This window comes from Mixophyes fleayi, chromosome 4 (assembly GCF_038048845.1).
Source record: "Mixophyes fleayi isolate aMixFle1 chromosome 4, aMixFle1.hap1, whole genome shotgun sequence".
Lineage (NCBI taxonomy): Eukaryota > Metazoa > Chordata > Amphibia > Anura > Limnodynastidae > Mixophyes > Mixophyes fleayi.
In genome coordinates, this window is record NC_134405.1 from 336,560,342 (window position 1) to 336,581,287 (window position 20,946).

At 41.9% G+C, this 20,946-nt stretch overlaps 1 protein-coding gene across 13 annotated transcripts in view; it reads right to left on the reverse strand.

Annotated features, from left to right (window-relative positions):
• PPFIBP1 (PPFIB scaffold protein 1) overlaps positions 1 to 20,946 on the reverse strand; it is an 88,292-nt gene that overhangs the window by 34,765 nt on the left and 32,581 nt on the right. For all 13 annotated transcript variants that reach the window (XM_075210525.1, XM_075210524.1, XM_075210526.1 and 10 more), the window contains 5 exons: positions 17,148 to 17,235; positions 15,839 to 16,047; positions 5,755 to 5,841; positions 4,725 to 4,838; positions 388 to 519 (listed from right to left, as the gene is read on the reverse strand). In XM_075210525.1, coding sequence (XP_075066626.1) covers positions 388 to 519; positions 4,725 to 4,838; positions 5,755 to 5,841; positions 15,839 to 16,047; positions 17,148 to 17,211 — 606 coding nt within the window. In that variant the 5' untranslated portion in view covers positions 17,212 to 17,235. Of the gene's footprint in view, positions 1 to 387; positions 520 to 4,724; positions 4,839 to 5,754; positions 5,842 to 15,838; positions 16,048 to 17,147; positions 17,236 to 20,946 lie in introns of those variants that run through there.

Consider the following 20,946-nt stretch of genomic DNA (forward strand, 5'->3'; position numbering starts at 1 on the left):
CCTAGGAAAACCATTTTACGTAAACATCTCAGTTTGAATCACATGCTGTTTAATATAGGGATTATTAAGAAGTGTGGACAGGTAACAAGACATGAGCAGTAAAAGTCTGTCAGCTGCTTGCACCCACAGCGGAGGCAGCCATTTTCCTGGCCAAATAAATACTCGGCCTATCAAAACACTAGGAACTTGTGACATCACTGAGACAGGAAGTGATGTCGCAAGTTTGTAGTGAATTGATATCTGGCATTCTCATGTAGATTAGTTCAGCCATTACAAAGGTTTGCTCCACAATCTGAGGGAGACGTTACACCGCTAGTAGGTTGACAGAGCACAATAATCAATAACGGACCCTGAGCGTCCCAAAAAATCCCCCATTGTTCCTCTCACCTCTGTTTCTTTGTATCTGTCCTCGAATTCACTCCGATCCTTCTCTACCGAGGTCAGTTTCAGTTTCAGAGTAGAAACCTCCGCCATTAGGTCTAGCTTCTGCGTTTCGAGGGATGTCCTACTTAATAATTCCTAAGATACGATGAGAAAAATACAAGAGTCAGAATTAGCCGGGATCATATAGGCTGTGGTCTAGGGGCCCATGAAAGTCAAGTGAAACTTTAACACTGGCCACAACCATACAAGATCTATATGCGACACTCCACTCACCAAGGACACACAGAGTCTCTAAGCTCTATCTCATCAGATGTACACACGTGGTCCACAGCTGGGACATCCACAAGAGTTCCAAAATGGAATTCTGAGCTATATGGAAATCATCCATCATTAAGTTACTAGCAACAGGGTTCTTCCGAAAAATAAAGCTGGGGTCTTCTTATGCTGTAAATGCAGCTCTATATTGGGGGGCTATATATCTATATTATATATTGGGGGGCTATAATCCTCTCGGTGAAGGAGTAACTCCCAGGGCTGTACAAGGTGGGAAAGATGAGAAAACACAAATATATCTGTCGCACTCCAGCACCAGGGCTTACAGGATACACAAACACATAGCCGGCTGGAATGAAAGATGGTGCTGGGATTAGTGATGTGACCATCGGTATTTTTAGACTGTGAACTCTCCTGGACAGTAACATGGGGGCTCAGGGGACAAGGGATGCAGTCAATTGCTAATTAAACACATTGTGAGGGCAGTTGTGTGATGCAGAGGTAAAAAGATCATCATTTTATAAGATGTAAAGAAATCAAAGATGTGTATAGCTTTAAGGAGAAGTGAGGACATTCCTACATCTATACAAGGTAGGAAACTGGGGGTCTGATGTAGACCTCATGTGGACACAATGTATGTGTGCCAACGTTTTCTGTGGTCGCTGATAATTGCTGGATTAAACAGCAACAATAGACCCAAGTACTGAAATCTTGATACATGAAGTATGAAGATAATTGTGCTGTTTCGTCTCACCCCGACATTCCATTGCAGGTTGAAGTGAAAGAAGTGGATTATATCCATTAAACGCAAATAAAGATACATAAGTGAAGGATCTTATCCTCAGAGGACAGATAAGGATTCCTCAACAGCAGGGTCTCAGACTGGTACCTCACAGTGTGACTGGCAGATTTGCAGTCCTGCTTTGCAAAAGTGCACTGTGTTGATTGGTGGATTTATACACAGGTGGCAGGACTAGAAATAACAGCAACTCAAATGACTGTAACCTCAGGATCTTAACCTGTATCCAATCCCATTAGGTGGGGTTGGGGGTGCAGGGATTGTTCTTTGGTTCAGCTGTCTGTAATGGAGCAGGGAGGTAATACTGTACACTGTGGAATGACATGTTAACACTAACAATTGGATTTTACGCTCATGTTACATTTTTAAGTCTAGTGGTCCCTTAGCAAAAATTTCCTTGAGCACACTTAGCTTTTCTGCTTTTATGGGGGGTGGGTGTGAAGCCAGGTGCTCTTTCCAGGACCGATCTTTTGAGTTTTCGGTGTCCTTCTGCCAGTGGACCTTCCTAGGATACACTGAGCCAAGTTCAGTGAAAGTTTTCTAGGTCGCTGAGAGCGCTCACTAGATATGAAAGTACCGGCTCTGGGGGCCTCTAGTAACTGTACAGCCAGGAACGGAGAAAACAAAGAACTGTCCCAATTAGGAAGTGCCAAAAACTGTAGGACCAGACAGAGCGGCTCTAAGTAATGTACAATACTTTAGACGGAGATTATAATATAAAAGTGATGTGAAATGACAGAATAGAGGGGCCAGGTGGTTCTGTCTGGTGGTCACATGTTCCCAGCAGTGTACACTGGACTTTATAATTGTATAGAATATAAAAACGGTATAGACCAGGTATGGACAACCTGAGGCTACTCCGCTGTCGTGGAACTACAAGTTCCAGCACCCACGGCATTGACAAATTCTAGAAACATAGGTTGCCCAATCTTTGTCGAAGGGCACAGTGTATCTGGCATAACCTGTCTATAGGTACCGCTGATGTAATACAATCGGCACCATACGCGGCTGCGTTCACAATAAACCGGGAGGACACTATATAATAAACCGGGAGGACACTATATAATAAACCGGGAGGACACTATATAATAAACCGGGAGGACACTATATAATAAACCGGGAGGACACTATATAATAAACCGGGAGGACACTATATAATAAACCTGGAGGACACTATATAATATATAATACACCAGGAGGACACTATATAATAAACCTGGAGGACACTATATAATACACCAGGAGGACACTATATAATAAACCTGGAGGACACTATATAATAAACCGGGAGGACACTATATAATAAACCGGGAGGACACTATATAATAAACCGGGAGGACACTATATAATACACCGGGAGGACACTATATAATATATAATACACCAGGAGGACACTATATAATAAACCGGGAGGACACTATATAATATATAATACACCAGGAGGACACTATATAATAAACCGGGAGGACACTATATAATACACCGGGAGGACACTATATAATACACCGGGAGGACACTATATAATACACCGGGAGGACACTATATAATAAACCGGGAGGACACTATATAATAAACCGGGAGGACACTATATAATATATAATACACCAGGAGGACACTATATAATAAACCGGGAGGACACTATATAATATATAATACACCAGGAGGACACTATATAATATATAATAAACCGGGAGGACACTATATAATATATAATAAACCGGGAGGACACTATATAATATATAATACACCGGGAGGACACTATATAATATATAATACACCGGGAGGACACTATATAATATATAATAAACCGGGAGGACACTATATAATATATAATAAACCGGGAGGACACTATATAATATATAATACACCAGGAGGACACTATATAATATATAATAAACCGGGAGGACACTATATAATAAACCGGGAGGACACTATATAATAAACCGGGAGGACACTATATAATAAACCGGGAGGACACTATATAATAAACCGGGAGGACACTATATAATAAACCGGGAGGACACTATATAATAAACCGGGAGGACACTATATAATAAACCGGGAGGACACTATATAATAAACCGGGAGGACACTATATAATAAACCGGGAGGACACTATATAATAAACCGGGAGGACACTATATAATAAACCGGGAGGACACTATATAATAAACCTGGAGGACACTATATAATATATAATACACCAGGAGGACACTATATAATAAACCTGGAGGACACTATATAATACACCAGGAGGACACTATATAATAAACCTGGAGGACACTATATAATAAACCGGGAGGACACTATATAATAAACCGGGAGGACACTATATAATAAACCGGGAGGACACTATATAATACACCGGGAGGACACTATATAATATATAATACACCAGGAGGACACTATATAATAAACCGGGAGGACACTATATAATATATAATACACCAGGAGGACACTATATAATAAACCGGGAGGACACTATATAATACACCGGGAGGACACTATATAATACACCGGGAGGACACTATATAATACACCGGGAGGACACTATATAATAAACCGGGAGGACACTATATAATAAACCGGGAGGACACTATATAATATATAATACACCAGGAGGACACTATATAATAAACCGGGAGGACACTATATAATATATAATACACCAGGAGGACACTATATAATATATAATAAACCGGGAGGACACTATATAATATATAATAAACCGGGAGGACACTATATAATATATAATACACCGGGAGGACACTATATAATATATAATAAACCGGGAGGACACTATATAATATATAATAAACCGGGAGGACACTATATAATATATAATACACCAGGAGGACACTATATAATATATAATAAACCGGGAGGACACTATATAATAAACCGGGAGGACACTATATAATAAACCGGGAGGACACTATATAATAAACCGGGAGGACACTATATAATAAACCGGGAGGACACTATATAATAAACCGGGAGGACACTATATAATAAACCGGGAGGACACTATATAATAAACCGGGAGGACACTATATAATAAACCGGGAGGACACTATATAATAAACCGGGAGGACACTATATAATAAACCGGGAGGACACTATATAATAAACCGGGAGGACACTATATAATAAACCGGGAGGACACTATATAATAAACCGGGAGGACACTATATAATAAACCGGGAGGACACTATATAATAAACCGGGAGGACACTATATAATAAACCGGGAGGACACTATATCTTACCTGTTGTAACATTTCTTCAGTTGCATTTAGTTTCTCTCTGTGTTCCTCCAGGCAGAATTCAAGGTCCCGGATCTTCTCTCCCTGCGCTTCTACCTGGTCGGTCAGAACGCTCACCTGGATAATATAACAATAATGTTCTTAGCGACACCTATAGATTATGCAAATCAGACTCTTCCAGCCACGAGAAGCCGCTTCTGGGAAACGCCATCTATATAACCGTCCATTGGCAATACGTGGCAAGAGACACGCTCAGATAGGTGACTGTTTCAGCATTATTGGGGATCATCATGGGCAGCACGGTGGCTCAGTGGTCAGCACTTCTGCCTCACAGCACTGGGGTCATGAGTTTGATTCCCGACCATGGCCTTATCTGTGTGGAGTTTGCATGTTCTCCCCGTGTTTGTGTGGGTTTCCTCTGGGTGCTCCGGTTTCCTCCCACACTCCAAAAACATACTGGTAGGTTAGTTGGCTGCTATTAAATTGCCCTTAGTCTCTCTCAGTCTGTGATGTGAACGAGTTCTCTGTACAGCACTGCGAAATTAGTGGTGCTATATATATATATATATATATATATATATATATATATATATATATATATAAATAAATAAATGATGATGAGTGTAGGATAGTGCTACAGCTTAACATGTGACACTCTATACAAACCGTCTCACTGATCAAAAATTTAACCGGTTAAGGACAGTTTTAAATGACTGTATATTGACAGACCAATACACAACTCCTAGCCCCATTCAGGAAAAATCTTACACACATGTACTTAGAGTCCATGTATATCCCAATTGGATATTCAGACTATTCTGTTATACATTTAAGGTACCCGGCTTGCTGTGTGTTATAGTGCACTTGGGTACATGGCTGGCATTGCATACTAATAATCTTGATGAGGATTCGGCAGTATGCGCTATACAGCAAGGTGCAAAATTAACAGAGGGGCCCATCAGAGGTTGGACTGCACTGAACGACCCCCCTCTGATGTTGAACTCAAACAAAACTTATATATAGAAACAGATACCTGCAGTACACACGACTCCTTGTCATTCTCCAGACGAGACAGTCTCTCCTGGTAGATGTCAGCACTGCCAGAGATGTGACCGTTCACCTGCAAGACATGAGCTACATCAGACGACTGGAACAGGATAGGATTCTATAAACCGCAGCTGGATGAGCTAAGAACAGCCCGGCAGTGACGAAAAACAAGAGAGGGGTCCTGGGCAGCTGCAGATGGCTAACCACTCGATCCTTCTGGGTGGAGCTGAAGAACCTGTTCCTCTAGGGAGGGTTCAGCTTATCTAGCAGAGAAAGGAGCCTGCCCGAGCCTTGCAGCAGAGGTGGGCCTGAAGACCCGTGAATCCCAAAGGGCTTTATTTTTCCGGAAGTCGCAGGCTCCCTAGCTTCAGAGAAGGGGGCATGAAGACCCTTCTCCCTCTCTGGGGCCTTTTGGCTCCTGGGGGATGGGGAGGAACAGGGCCACCTTGCCTTTAGAGAAGACCAACAAGATCCAAGTCTTAGCTCAGCTCTGGGTGCTTTGGAGCACTCAACGTGGGCTTCAATAAAAAAATAACAACTGTATGTATTTAATTCGGATAAAGGGCCACTGGCAGCACTTTAGTACAATAACTGGAACGTCAGTGGGCACCAACTTATAGTTTAGTTGTTCTATAACTTTAATCAAGGGGAAAAACAAGTTTTACACATAAGAATTAGAAGAACTTAAAAAAGTAAAAAAAAAAAAAAAAAAATATATAGGAATACAAATTGTTTTAGAGAAGGCTCCAATCCCACCAAACTATTGAAAGTGTCGGTATTCAGTTCCTAGGACCCCCACAAGTCATCACCCAACATCCCGCTTACACTGCCCCCCCCCCCACGCAACAAGAACAGATGTTTAGCAGAGCTCTGGGACTCGTCCAATCAGCTGATCCAACACACCGACTAATTTGTAATTCACCAAGGCTGCTGCTTGGAGAACAGGTGAGATATCAGCTGCCTACGTAGATCTCCTTTAACCATTGCTGGACTTCTTGCAATGCGAGCGAGCATTGAGGCCCTTCATCTCAGGCCATCCTACCTCCAGCTAAATAAACACCTATTAAGCAATGTCTCCGATCTAGGTAAACATTGTAACGTATAGTAAATGGACAGAGTCCGGCGCACAGCGAGATTACACAGACATCAGTGTGGCAGCTGCTCGCGATTAGATAATTCCCAGAGGCAGGTAGTCAATTAGTGACTAACCCATCACTGGTGGGGGCCGTCAGGTAACCAGATGGGTGTAATGTTTAACCACGTGCACGTTGTGGGCACAACATCTGTGAAACACAAACATAACCTCAATACATTGCATCGCTACCTAGCACACCGAAAGAGAGAGAGAGAGAGAGAGAGCGAGCAAGACAGATGGATTCAAAAAAGCTATTGACACTACAGGACTTCATCAGTGAGAACAGGTCTTCAAGAGTTGTATCTGTAACTTAACATCCAACAAAGTCCTCATGCACAGTGCCACTACTCTTGTTCTATAAACCATAATTCTCAATATCTGTTCTTATTCTGTATGTATGGACGATGCCACTGGTCTTGCTCTGGAAGTGTGACTGGATCACCGATAAATAATGTCTGGTATGAATTTATTTAAAGGAAATAGCGCAGGGCGCTTATTTATACAATTGCATATGCACTTATTTTTGATATTGTGTATATTCTGAGATAGGAAATCGTTATTTCTGAGACCAGGGTAGAAACTCCTTTTTCCTGTTTTAACCTTACTGAAGGATGCGCCTTATTTCTGATGCATATATCTGATACAATAGGCCTTTGTGGATGGAGGTCTTAGGTGTATTGGGATGTATTTTGTATGGAAGTGTCATTGTGTGGGATTTGTAAGGTTGTTAGTGGAAACCTCCAATTAGGCATGGGGAGGGAGTCTGATAGCAGGAATTGCTAACGAAGTTTTGCGATGAAGTGTCATGCCTGCTCTGGCCAAAGGTCCGTTACTGTGCGTTTTTTGTCCAGTGTGAATTTCATAGACAAGCGCAAATTTTGTTAGCTTTGCAATGCATGTAAATCCATGTTTGTATAAATAGGGTACATACTGATGCTAAAAATAGCATGTATCTGAACTGTATAAAAGGCACTAGCTTGTATTTGAAACTTGTTCTTCTGATTTACATCTGACCTGACCACTGGTACCTTCAACCAGTGTGAGAGCAAATAAACATCTGCTTCAAAGACTCTTCAATATAGTTGTATTCCTGTGATCTGCAGATTAGACCCGAAATCTAATTTGTTCGCCGGCTGTTTCTGAGATTTGGACCCAAGCTTTCTGCTACCACCGCTCTGCCTGCTACCCAGCAGCCCTGGTCAGTGCGATAGGCCAGGGGGATCCATCCACAGCTTCCCTGATCCATAGTAAGAGGTTAGGAGTACCAGCCCAGGTACACCAGCAAAAAGATATGCCAGCAGTGTCAGTTACCTAGAAGAAACCCGGTTCTGGATGCCGGTAAGGAGTCCAGTGGGGGCAGCTCGTGTAAGCCCCTCCTACTGCGGCAAGAGGGCGCATTTGGGATAAGGAAAGGGAACGGTGGCAAAGTAAGCCCAGCCTGTTCCCAGCAACAACAGACAGGGTGGCATAGGCGGTCCATTGTGTCACAGTAAGCTATTCTTATTATCTGTTTAACTGAAGACTGCCCAGTACCACATCCTATACTGTATACGGAGCACACCATTCAGTATCTGCACCAGGGAGACATGCAATATATGTGCTTAGATGTACGTTGCCCTTTAGAACAGTATTCGGGTGATGAGAGCTATAGGTTAGATAAAAAAAATAAAAATAAAAGGCCTTTGTTATTTTCGTTTCACTGAACTAGAGACACTCGGACCGGACTGATATTGCTTCTTGAACCGGTTCGTCTAATTGGCTCAAAAATTAGAAAGTTTGCCGGAATCCTTTGAATTTATGGGTCATATTCAATTAGCTTCCGGAATCACAGCCGCGCACGTAAAGTGGAATTACAGTATCGCCACATCGGGAAATCTGTGGTGTAGCGGTATCGGGAAGGAGGGGCCGCGCGTCGCCACGATCCCGGAAGCTAATTGAATATGCCCCTTAGAGCGATAAGATTGATTTAAACAAAAAAAATAAAAAATAAAATATATAGCAAGAATGAAGAAAGTCAGACAGATGTGCAGACGTTCCAACTAAAGATAATACATTTTGGCAGTTTCTAATTGTGAACGGCGAATCATAAAACACATTTGTAATAGATCACTTAAAAAAGCAAAAAAAAAATAAAAATAGTATTTAGTGTTTTTTTTTTTTCTTTTTAAAGAACAATTTTCAAACAAACAAAAAGCCCACAACACTCATTTTAATGTAAAACTTGCACATGTGAGCCACAAATTTAGAAACACAAACTGGAATCAAACTTGTGGCCATCTAGCCTGCGAGCTTCTGGAGCATCTCTACTCCTAACACACAAAATGTCCAATATCCAAATATAAAAATAGTGATCACAAGTTCAACTAACTCCCAGCTGTCCAGTCACCGACTGCCCCTGAACTAGGGGTCTACCGCTGGCCTATAGGTGGGGGGCCGATCCGTACTAAGTAAGGAGGCTGCAGAACCTCACAAGACTTCAGCCGTATAATTTAATTTTACAGGAAGCAAACTGATCGCACATCACAGCTTTAAACCTGACGTCCGGGCCGCGGGCGTCACCGGGACACAAAGCCAGTAAACTGGTAGCGATCGCCTTTATTGGAGAAAAGATTAAAGTCCCAACACAAATCCTCTGCTTCAGAGGACATGTCTGTGCTGGTGAAAGTGAACATCACACGGCTGTAAAATCCCTGACACAAGATAAGCCGGGAAGAAGAGATCGTTAGAAACTGAAATATACACTATACAGACATTCACAGGAGTAAACCACAGACCCGAAGATGTTTCCACGCAGCCGGGGGGGGGGGGGGGGTCTGCAGGACGAGGAAGACTATAGAGGATGCAAAACTATATGCAAAGCTGATCTTCAAATATTTCTGCAAAGAAGATTCTTAATCTTAATATATACGTTGGTCGTCTATAAGCTAACTGCATTCGGCTGTATATCCCCGTTAAGATCCTGTTGGCCGACGTTCAATACAGAATCCAATAGACCAATAAATAATCAAAAACAGCATCAACGTAAAAAAATCCAACAGGGGATATGGAGGAGGCAGAGGCCGCTGCCTTAGGTGCATTTATAGAATCAGGTGCAGAGGAAGAGGGTGCAAATGTTCTAGCACAGTTCAGAAAATAAAAGCAAACTTCTATATGCAGTAACTTTCTCCTCTGCAAGACATGCTAAGTAGAGATGAGCAGGCTCGGATATCTGAAATCCGAGTCCATCCGAACGTTGCCGATCCGAGCCGGATCCGAGACATATCCGGGTATTCCCCCCAATTGCAAAACTGAAACCGAGGCTCTGAGTCATAATCCCGCTGTCGGAACTCGCGATACTCAGATCCTATAAATTCCCCGCTAGCCGCCGCCATCTTCACTCTGGCATTGATCAGGGTAGAGGGAGGTTGTGTTAGGTGGTCCTCTGTCCTGCTATATCTCGTGCTGTGCTGGGGAAATAACAATGCCCTTAGAAGGACACAGCCCAACCCAGCCCGAAATTTTTTTAAAAAAGTTATAAAAAAAAATAAATATCCAAAAACAATCCTGCAGTATAAGTCCATTGGTACTGCAATATTACAAAGTTCACTGGTTCTGCAGAATAGATTGGGAATTAGTGGAAATGATTGTTATTGAATGTTATTGAGGTTAATAATAGCGTAGGAGTGAAAATAAACCAAAAAACTTGATTTTAACACTTTATGTTTTTTTCAAAATAAATCCAAATCCAAAACCTTAAATCCGAACCAAAACCTTTCATCAGGTGTTTTGCGAAACAAATCCAAACCCAAAACCTCAAGCAAATCCGAATCCAAAACACAAAACACGAGACACCAAAAGTGTCCGGTGCACATCCCTAATGCTAAGGTCAGGCGTGATTTCTCCTTGCTTACTGCAATAATTGTGTGATCTCAGGCACGCTTACGAGATTCTGTCAAAATGTTTATTAAACTTGTAATATTTAACACAAAATCCAAAGTCCCCGCCACAGCAGGCAGAAATACACCCCCCTTCCCCGAATGCATTATTTCTATGTTCCAGGACATAAGCAGATGTGAGGCGAAGCCAGGCCCTGCTCTGTGTTGTAATATAAACATCTTGTACGGAGACAAAAGCTGTTTAATACCAGCGGAGCTGGGCAGGCAGCCTTACCGCCAGGACAGGGATCATCCACGCGTTTCGTGCTCCAATCACCCCTCACATCAGGCTCGCTGGAATTTGTATTTTTTTTATTTTTGTTTCATCCTTCTTGATTTAAATGCATCTTACAAAACACATCTGTCAGCCACGACGACAACCACAGAACACACAATCAAATTTAAACCATAAGGCAATAAGCTATAGAACTTGCAGCTACAACAGAACCATAAATAGACAATATTGCAATGGTGCAAGTGATATCCCGCCAGCCTATACAATAAGAATCCAAAATATATTACAAAAAAAAGAAAAAAAATGACAATATATTTTCTGTTAAAACTGGCAAGACCACAAAACCAAACATAATTAGCTGCATTTACTAGTTTAGCAATAAAGACATTACCACGATTCTTCCAATGATATTGAACCCAGTTGGGATAGCTGGGGCTTGCAGGTAAACCAGTCCAGGAGTGAAGAGCAGACGATGGACATAAAATATCCAAGTATTCAGGAATTCCAGATGAGTGGAAAACAGAAGGCTCAGCTAGCCGGATCGCTTCCCCTGGACCACCTTACAGGCAAGGACAGAGCCAATTCTTGTCCCAACATTACTTCCTTAAAAATGTTGTTGGCATGGTAACATACATCCTGGTAAGGTGCACAGGTGAGAACAATTGCTGCATGTACAGGTGAGGTGCACAGGTGAGAACCAGGTGCAGCCGACAGGTGAGGTGCACAGGTGAGAACCAGGTGCAGCCTACAGGTGAGGTGTAGCGATATGGTCAATCAATGCAGCGCACAGGGGAGGTCGATAGGTGAGATAGGTTGATGCAGAATACAGGTAAGTTGACCAGGTGGGATAAGCTGATGCAGAATACAGGATCTCGTAGTGTACAGGTGAGATGACAGAAGAATCTAAAGTTATCAAATCCTTCAAAAGTTGACTCTACCGCTTCCCCCAACACCATCAATTAGGCAGCTCTTTGTGACTCACCCCCATCAAACACAAGCACATCATAAAACACTGAGGTGGCCACTTCACTAAAAGCGACATTTAAACAAGTGTTTGTAGTTTCTGAAAATACTTTTACAGTTTACTGCACCATAAGAGAAGACGTGCAATACATATAGTGACATATGAACCTATCCAGTATATTCAGGGGCGTGAAGTTATATAGTGTTTAGCCAACTAGTAAACTGCCCCCACCAGAATATAAGTGCCCCCACCAGATATATAACTGCCTCATCTTTTCATGACATTTTGCCTCTAAATGTAAATACCATCGTTGGACTGCAGTGTGTCCAACACGCACCCTGTAGGGGGCTCTCCCTGTGACTCCTGAATGTCAGTCCTACAGAGACCCCAAGATTTCCCGTCCCTCCAGGATGAAGTACCCGTGGGCGACGTAATTCTGCTGATGTCCACAGACTGTTACCCACTTGGAAAACTATTCACCCTGGGATTTACAAAGCTCATAAAGTCTTTGGGACCAGGTTGAAGCCTCGGTGCTAGCAAGATGGAATTTTAAGAAGTCTTAGGGCTAGATTTACTAAGCTGCGGGTTTGAAAATGTGGGGATGTTGCCTATAGCAACCAATCAGATTCTAGCTTTCATTTATTTAGTACCTTCTACAAAATGATAGCTAGAATCTGATTGGTTGCTATAGGCAACATCCCCACTTTTTCAAACCCGCAGCTTAGTAAATCTAGCCCTTTATGTCTTTCCAGAGCTGGATGGGTTGTGGGGAGGAACCCCACCTTATAGGCACCGGAGTGCAGTGTGGTGGCTACAACTGGGGGATTTATTGTGGATTAAACCCTAGTGCACCTTAATATCATCTGTAAACCTCTCATCTCTGTAAAATGCTTTTAAGAAAAAAAAATATATATATATTGGTTGGGTGTTATTCTATAAAAATTCTCCAGCGACCTAGTAGATGTGTGAAGAGAAGCTTTAAACCTCTGTTTAATTCAGACAGCAGAAAAAATAATAAAATCTAAAACGAACGTTGTGTATTTAGTAATCATTGGGCGAGATAAGTTCCCTTTAAAAGAAACAGTCAGTCTCTGATACACCCTGTGCAGCACGTCGAGCTGTGAGGATAGGAAGGAAATGCTTTATCTTCTGGGAATAAACCAACGGAGCGTAAAAAAATAAAAAAGCTGTTCTGTCACAAGTTACAAAAATAATAAAATGTTATTTATAGAGAACAATTTACAGGAATGGAGTCTAGCTGCCCAGCGTAGCCTCCTAAACCGAAGGGATCACACCCACGACTCAGTGGAACTTGGCACTCTGAACATACCCCCTCCCCAAAAAAAATGCAAAAACAAAATTCCCCCGTAGCCACAGAGAATGAGGCGCTGTGTCAGCACATGGATGTGATAATTAAAATGCCGTTACCAGCAGCTCTGGCTGCTATAAGTTAATTGGGAAAAGGTATCAGATGTGGAATAATGAGAGTGTAAAATGAAGGGGGTGGAGGGAATAACATCAGGTTTCCAGTGTCTTTATTAGTCCGCCCCATAATTAATATTCCTTAATAATCAGAGTGTGGGTGACTTCAGGGAATGACTTGCTGCGGCTTGTCCGCCCCCCACTCACCCAGAAACGTAAACAAGAGGATGATTTCAGGACAACGTACACGTTGGGTCTTGTACAGACAAATGTTTATTCTGTCACGTCTAGAACTGCAGCTGAAAGTACACCCATTGACCCATGCACAGCGGTGGCAGACATCTTGTGGGCGGGGCCAATATTCATGAGAATGCAGCCTATCGACTGTGACATCACTCAGATGAGACAGAATGAGGTCACTGCTTCTCAGTGATTTGATTGGCTGTCTCACAAACATTGGCCCAGCCCACAAAATGGCAGCCTCCACTGTGTAAAGGCAATGGCTAGGCTTTAAAATCCCCTATGTATCTATATATATAAAAAAAAAAAAACATACAACATTTAAAGTGCCTGGAGATAAAGTATTCAGACCCCAATAAAAATTCTTTCCACCCACATTTCACAGACTGAAATTTTTTTATTTTATTTTAAAACGAGAATTTGTGTTTCCTAATCACACATTATTCTCCACAAAATTACCCACAAAGAATGAGGAAAGTAAAACAAAAACCTAAAAGAAAGAAAATAAAAAACACTAAAATAAGTATTCATACCATGGGGCAATACCAAGTTGAGCTACCACTGGTAGCTATTACAGCCAGTAGGTTTTTTGGGGGGACAAGTCCCTATTAACTTTAATCACTGAGAAGGAATAATAACATTCGCCCGTTCCGCCGCATAAAACGGCTTCGGCCGGGTCAGGCTGGTCGGGGAACAGGGAGACAGTCCAAGGTCTTGGAACAAAAATGTCAACGGAGCCACTCAAGTTTCTATTCCATTGTCTTCCTGTTAACCCACGTGTGTGTGTAATATATATTACACACACACACGTATACACACATACATGTATACACACATACATGTATACACACATACACACACGTGGTTTAACGGGAAGACAATGGAATAGAAACTTGAGTGGCTCCGTTGAAATTCTGCAGGAAGACTTTCACACTTGCTCCCTGCTCGATAGACAGAACATATTGTGACATCTGAGGTCAGTTATTGCACCTGTATATTATAATTATAACAGACGTGAATACTTGTAACGTAATCATTTGCTTCTCATTGTAAGCACTTTGCAGAAAAGTTTTTCTAAGATTTATTTTAATATGACTCCATAGTCGGTACCAGTGCCAAAAAACCCCACTTGAAGTCATCACAAAGAAACAGCAGCCACAAAACACGAACGCGTAGGGGGTTTAATGCTTTTTCACGTGGCTCTGAGTGATCATATTGGTGACATGAGAGCTTCAGCTGTCATCAACAGGAATAAATAACCCGGATGATTCACAGTAGGAGGTAGAAAGGGGAGAACCAGAGACTTATAGCTGATATTTCCAAGAATTATGTGTGTTAATAACTGTACAATACAATTAGACTTTCTCTCAGCTCGTATTATTGATGCCAAAGTTTTTAAAAACAGCAGGACAGACACCATTTAACCATGTTCCTATACTGAATGGTCACTATTAGGGGCATTCACATTATATCCCAATGTGAGAAGACTTGAATTCTACACTTTAGGCTAGATTTACTAAACTGCAGGTTTGAAAAGGTGGAGATGTTGCCTATAGCAACCAATCAGATTATAGCTGTCATTTATTTAGTACAATCTACAAAATGACAGCTGGAATCTGATTGGTTGCTATAGGCAACAGCTCCACTTTTTCAAACCCGCAGTTTAGTAAATATAGCCCTTAGTGTTTGATGTCACTTTCTGAATGGGGAATAGAATGCGGTCCCCAATAAAATAAAAAACCCCAGACCAGTAAGACGATCACAAGTTATTAATCTCAATCCAGAATGAACTGTGATTTTTAAATAATTTTGAGTAGCGTTCTTCAAATAAACCCTTTGAAGGACTAGGAATATTTTTCATTCAATTGTTATCCTATGTTTTAGCAACGGTTTGCTGGGGGCTTTGGAGACGAAAATACGAGCCGCCACGTGATTACAATACAAACTTGACTGCTCGTAAACCCCAGAGCTTGTTTATACAGAGTTACGATTCTTGCCAGAGTTGATCTATCGTTTAAATAAAGCCGTACATAAACTTTCTCCGCAGCTATTTTCTAGGCTGGAGGAATGTCTGGATCATAACACCCGGGGACTGTGAATCGTCAGCCTTGTGGCCCCGCTTCGTATGGACTGAAGAGAAGGAGCCGGCAGAGATCTTACCACCATCTCGTTCTGCAGCCACTCTACCAGGTCGTGGGCGGTGGAATCTGGCACTTGACATCTCAGACCTTCTCGCTCGTCAGTGTCCATCATTTCCAGCATTCCTCGCAGGTCTTCGATAAGGTGGAGGACACGTAAGCTTCCCATGAAAGGCGAGGTGGGGGACTGACAATCAAATATTCCATTCGAATACTCCAGCGCCTTGGAGCCTACAGAAGGAAGAGAAGGATTTGTTGACTATCAAGGAACATAAAAATACAAATCAAGACAGCATTACTGAATAAAACTCTTGATGAGCCCAAATTGACAGTATAAAGCATAATAGGTTCCTTAAGTATCGAGACCATTTTAAAATAGGGATCAAAGCTCCCTTTTAACATTAAGGTAGTATGTGCAAACATATACATACAAAGGGCAAGTAGTATTGCAAACATTACATGGGAAATATTGGGATGCATTCAGTTTAATACATATCTGTCAACAGTACAGATCTGACAGCCAAAGGGGGAGTGGATTGCTGATAAGTGGGTGGGCCCCAGGTGGAATCAGCTTGACATAGGCTGTGCGGTGGATGTGGCCTCATTTTCCAATGCTGGAATGTATATGAATACCAAAGGCTTTTAAGCAAGATTATATGCCGCCTATGCGTCATTCTAAGTGCACAGGATGCAGAATTTAAACACCAAAAGATGGTGCGGCTTTAGTATTTATATAGAATCTTTAGTAATAGGACAGCATTTGGAATAACAGAGCAGTGTGCATCCCACTTCTAACACCAGCATAGTATGATCATAACATTACACTCAAAATTCTCTACGCAATGTAAACTTGGGGTATAGTGGATGAGGAGGAGCCCCAGTATTCTTTCGGGGGAGAGGTTTGTTACCTTAAAAGCCCTACTCGCCCCAAAAAATACACAACAGAAATAAGCAAAATAATTACCCGTAGGGTTAAAATTAAGAGAAAAATCTTCTCATTATGAAATATAACTATCTGTATTTTTTGGATTAAATGATATATTTGCTGCAGCGGTCTTCTCTCAACAGCTTCGGGCCCTCTGTTTACATGTCAGTGTGTTATTAACTATACATATCATCTGCTCCCCATTGTATCCCAAGCACTGCGATACACACCCCCCCAGCCGCTCTCCCCATCAGAAGGGATTAGTGCAATGCTACAGTAACCAATGTGGCGCACGGTTACATTTATATAATTAAATCTGCTGTAATAAAACAAGATGCGCTGGCACTTTTGAGGTGAAGGAAGGTAATTATACTATAAAAGGACATGAAATCGGTGCCAGACTCACCCGCTATGATCCCGTCCATCTGCTCCAAGGCCGCGGCTAACATGTCACTTGCGTCGTTCATCATTCTGCTACTTCCCAATGGTGGCTCCTGAAAACCAATGAAATAAATAATTAATAACGGTGCAAATATAAATATATTACTACTCTATGGGGGGGGGGGGGGGGGGATTCAAGTCCTCACTACGTGCCGCGGGACACTACAGCGTACTGCGGTACCTGAACATCACAGATGTCCTTGCAAACCCCAATGTGGGGCAAGGGAAAATAAATCAGTGACGTTACAGCGCCACGTAGTGCACTCACACTCATTCCGGAGGCACTCCGTGGCACATTGCCGGGAATTGAATTACCCCTCTATAATGGTTTTCCTTGCTTCCCATCTTTTTGGCTACTGAGTGATGAGCAGCATCAATGACGGGTAACAGGGTTACATATACATACAGACAAGCATGTCTAGTTCCTACAGAGAAGCTCGCTTATATATTGGGGCAGCACGGTGGCTCCGTGGTTAGCACTTCTGCCTCACAGCACTGGGGTCATAAGTTCAATTCCTGACCATGGCCTTATCTGTGAGGAGTTTGTATGTTCTCCCCATGTCTGCGTGGGTTTCCTCCGGGTGCTCCGGTTTCCTCCCACACTCCAAAAGCATACTGGTAGGTTAATTGGCTACTATCAAATTGACCCTAGTATCTCTCTGTCTGTGTGTGTGTGTATGTTAGGGAATTTAGACTGTAAGCTCCAATGGTGCAGGGACTGATGTGAGTGAGTTCTCTGTACAGCGCTGCGGAATTAGTGGCGCTATATAAATAAATGGTGATAATAATGATCACCAGGCAGAGTGATTTGATTTCATTCCCCAGGGATAAGACCCCGCTCTGCTGTACTCCTGTGTTGGGTGCAGTTGTATCCAGGGGGTCGTATCCCAGATGATATAAATGTATGGGCATAGAGCACAGAAAGAAGCTTTCAGTACAAAGCGATACGTTAAAGTTATCGAAAGGAGAACGTATCCTGCATTTAGAGGCAATCATATCGCTGATGATCAGCGTCTGATACAGGCAGGGACCAGGCTGTGATAATTTCTCAGATAAGAACACGCCTAGATGTTATATTCAGTGCGCTAAGCTTCTCGTAAAGACGTGTTTGGATTATGTTAGCGTGAAATACAAATACAGCCATGTAGGGAGACGTGTGGATCTAATCAGCATGGAGACTGGGAGAGCAGAGATCTGAAGCACTGACCTGTTTTGGGGGAAGGGTGTTGCAGTGAGGAGCACTGATCAGGCACTACCAGAGTTCAGTTACTTTACTAGAACACAGAACAGACTCACTGAACATACAAGACACCGGATATTCCATCACAAACTACACACCGGGTTAGAACTATCCAGTGCAGAATTTTTTCTTTATGCCACAACTGATTGAGACTTATTTAGGATTTATTAATAGGTTTTTATACAGCGCCTACACATTACGCAGCGCTGTACTGAGAACGTTTAATCATTGACTTCAGTCCCTACACCAATGGAGCTTACTATCTATATTCCCTATCACACACTAGGGTTAATTTCATCAGAAGCCAATTAAACTACCAACATGTGTGGGAGGAAACCAGAGCCCCCACAGGAAACCCAGGCAAACACAAGGATAACATACAAACTCCACATAGATAGGACCTTGGTCAGAATCAAACCCGTGACCCCCACATGGCTCTGAGACAGCAATGCTAACCACTGTGCCATCATGATGTTTCAGGAATGCAGAACGGGGCAAGGGACAGATTCCATTAGTTAGTTATGTGCCACCATGATTATTTTATTTTTAAGCTCTTAGAAAGACTATTTATTCATTATAGTAACATACCACATATGTTTGGAATGGAGTATACTTCCTGTACATACATTTTTTTTAATTTCTTAATTCTCTATTATCTTTTAAACCTTTCAGTTGAGATATCTATTATTTAAATATTTTGTAGGAACTAAATGTTTATTATACACCCCGTGGTGCAAATTGATGCTATAGACAAACCATTAGCCAATTACACGTGTAGGGGTTCGCTAAAAACGCACATTGTTCTAAAAGGACAAGCGGAAGGAGGTGAAGTATTCTTGAGAAAGTCAGGTGTACATTGGCGAAACGCGTCGATCACCCCACATCTCATATTGATGAATATACTAATGGACTTGCCGAGCTACTTACACCGTTTATCAGCTAATATTTTAGAGAGATTACCTGCTCCATATCCTGTACAACAATCACAACACGTGTTGTGGATTTCCTCCTAGGCTGCACAGATTCAAAGAGAGGGGAGAGGTATAATATCTATCTATGTGTATATAATATAAAAAAATATATATATATATATATATATATATATATATATATATATATATATATATATATATGTTTTCCATCTGAATAGATATCTGAGTTTTACATACATTTATATATTGTTTTAATTCTTTTCACAATAAATAGTTTTTAATCCATATATGCTGCAAAATATATATTTATTTATTTTGCTAGTTTTATTATTGGCGCACCTGTCTATTTTTCAAGCGACAGATTCCAGCCAATGCAGCGTGCACAGGGAGGGGGGTATTATATAGAAGGCTGCATTAATACAGAATAAGACGCGGTTATCCTGGGCATCTCCTCCAGGGGCCCTGATCATAATATATCATAATCTGGGCAGCAACTTGCCACCAACGGTCCCTAATTTCCAGGGACCGACAGCTTTGTCCTGTAAAATTTCTAATCCTAGTTTTCCGATACTGAACAACCGCACAGCACAGATCCCCTTATTCTGTGCATATGATGCAATGCTCACTAATAGTCTTCTCTTGGATCTATAAGTGTATATTTGTTACAGAACATAATGGGGGCTGTACCAAGGTCCACTTACACCAGTCGGGGGCAACACGAAATTTCTCAGGAGCTCCAAGACCCACAGAGGGCCACACATCTATGGGGAAACTTTGTCAAGTGACAAAGTCGAAACCATAAGTTAATTGCGAGAACAAAATACTGAGAAATTCATCTGTCATACAGGGGAAGCGGCACTGCGCGCCTGCCCGTGGAAGCGGCACCGTGCAAATAGTATTTCTGTATTTTTTGTGATACAGAGCACGGTGCTTGTACAATAATCACCAACAGCTAAGCGTTTGGAAACATTTCTATAAGTTTGTCGTAAGGCGGGAGAATGAACGGTGGGTCAGAACGCAACACCCGTCATACCAGAGTGTTTACGGGCAAGATACGCAGTCACACTAATCACTCCTGGCAGTTTAATACCGTCTCATTCTGTGTGTTTTGGATTGTCATAACGGTTTGTGATAAATCCCGTCACAGGGACACGACTAATGTTTATGTTCCTACTCGTAGAATTCCATTAGGAAAGATTGGAAGAGATTTATACAAACAGCGCCCGGCGCTATGACACTTGGAGCTGCGAGTTTTACGCTGTTTTGGGGGGAGGAACACGTGTAAGTCTCAATATAAATCGTACACAAACACACTAAAAACACACATTGCTGCATTTAATTATTTTAATACACCGGATGACTACTGCACGCTAGTCATGGGCTGGTGGTAGTTATACCTGTAGTTTTCGGTTTACTGTGCAGACAATAATTTGAAATAAAGCGCTATTTGATCGCTACTATAACCAAGACCACTTTTAACGCCGCAGTATAAAATCCAGCGCAAACCTATTTTTGCCTGATTTTGAGTAACCCTTAGTTCCCCTAAATACTTTCTATGGAATGCTTGGCTACTCTCCAAGAATGTCCAGGAG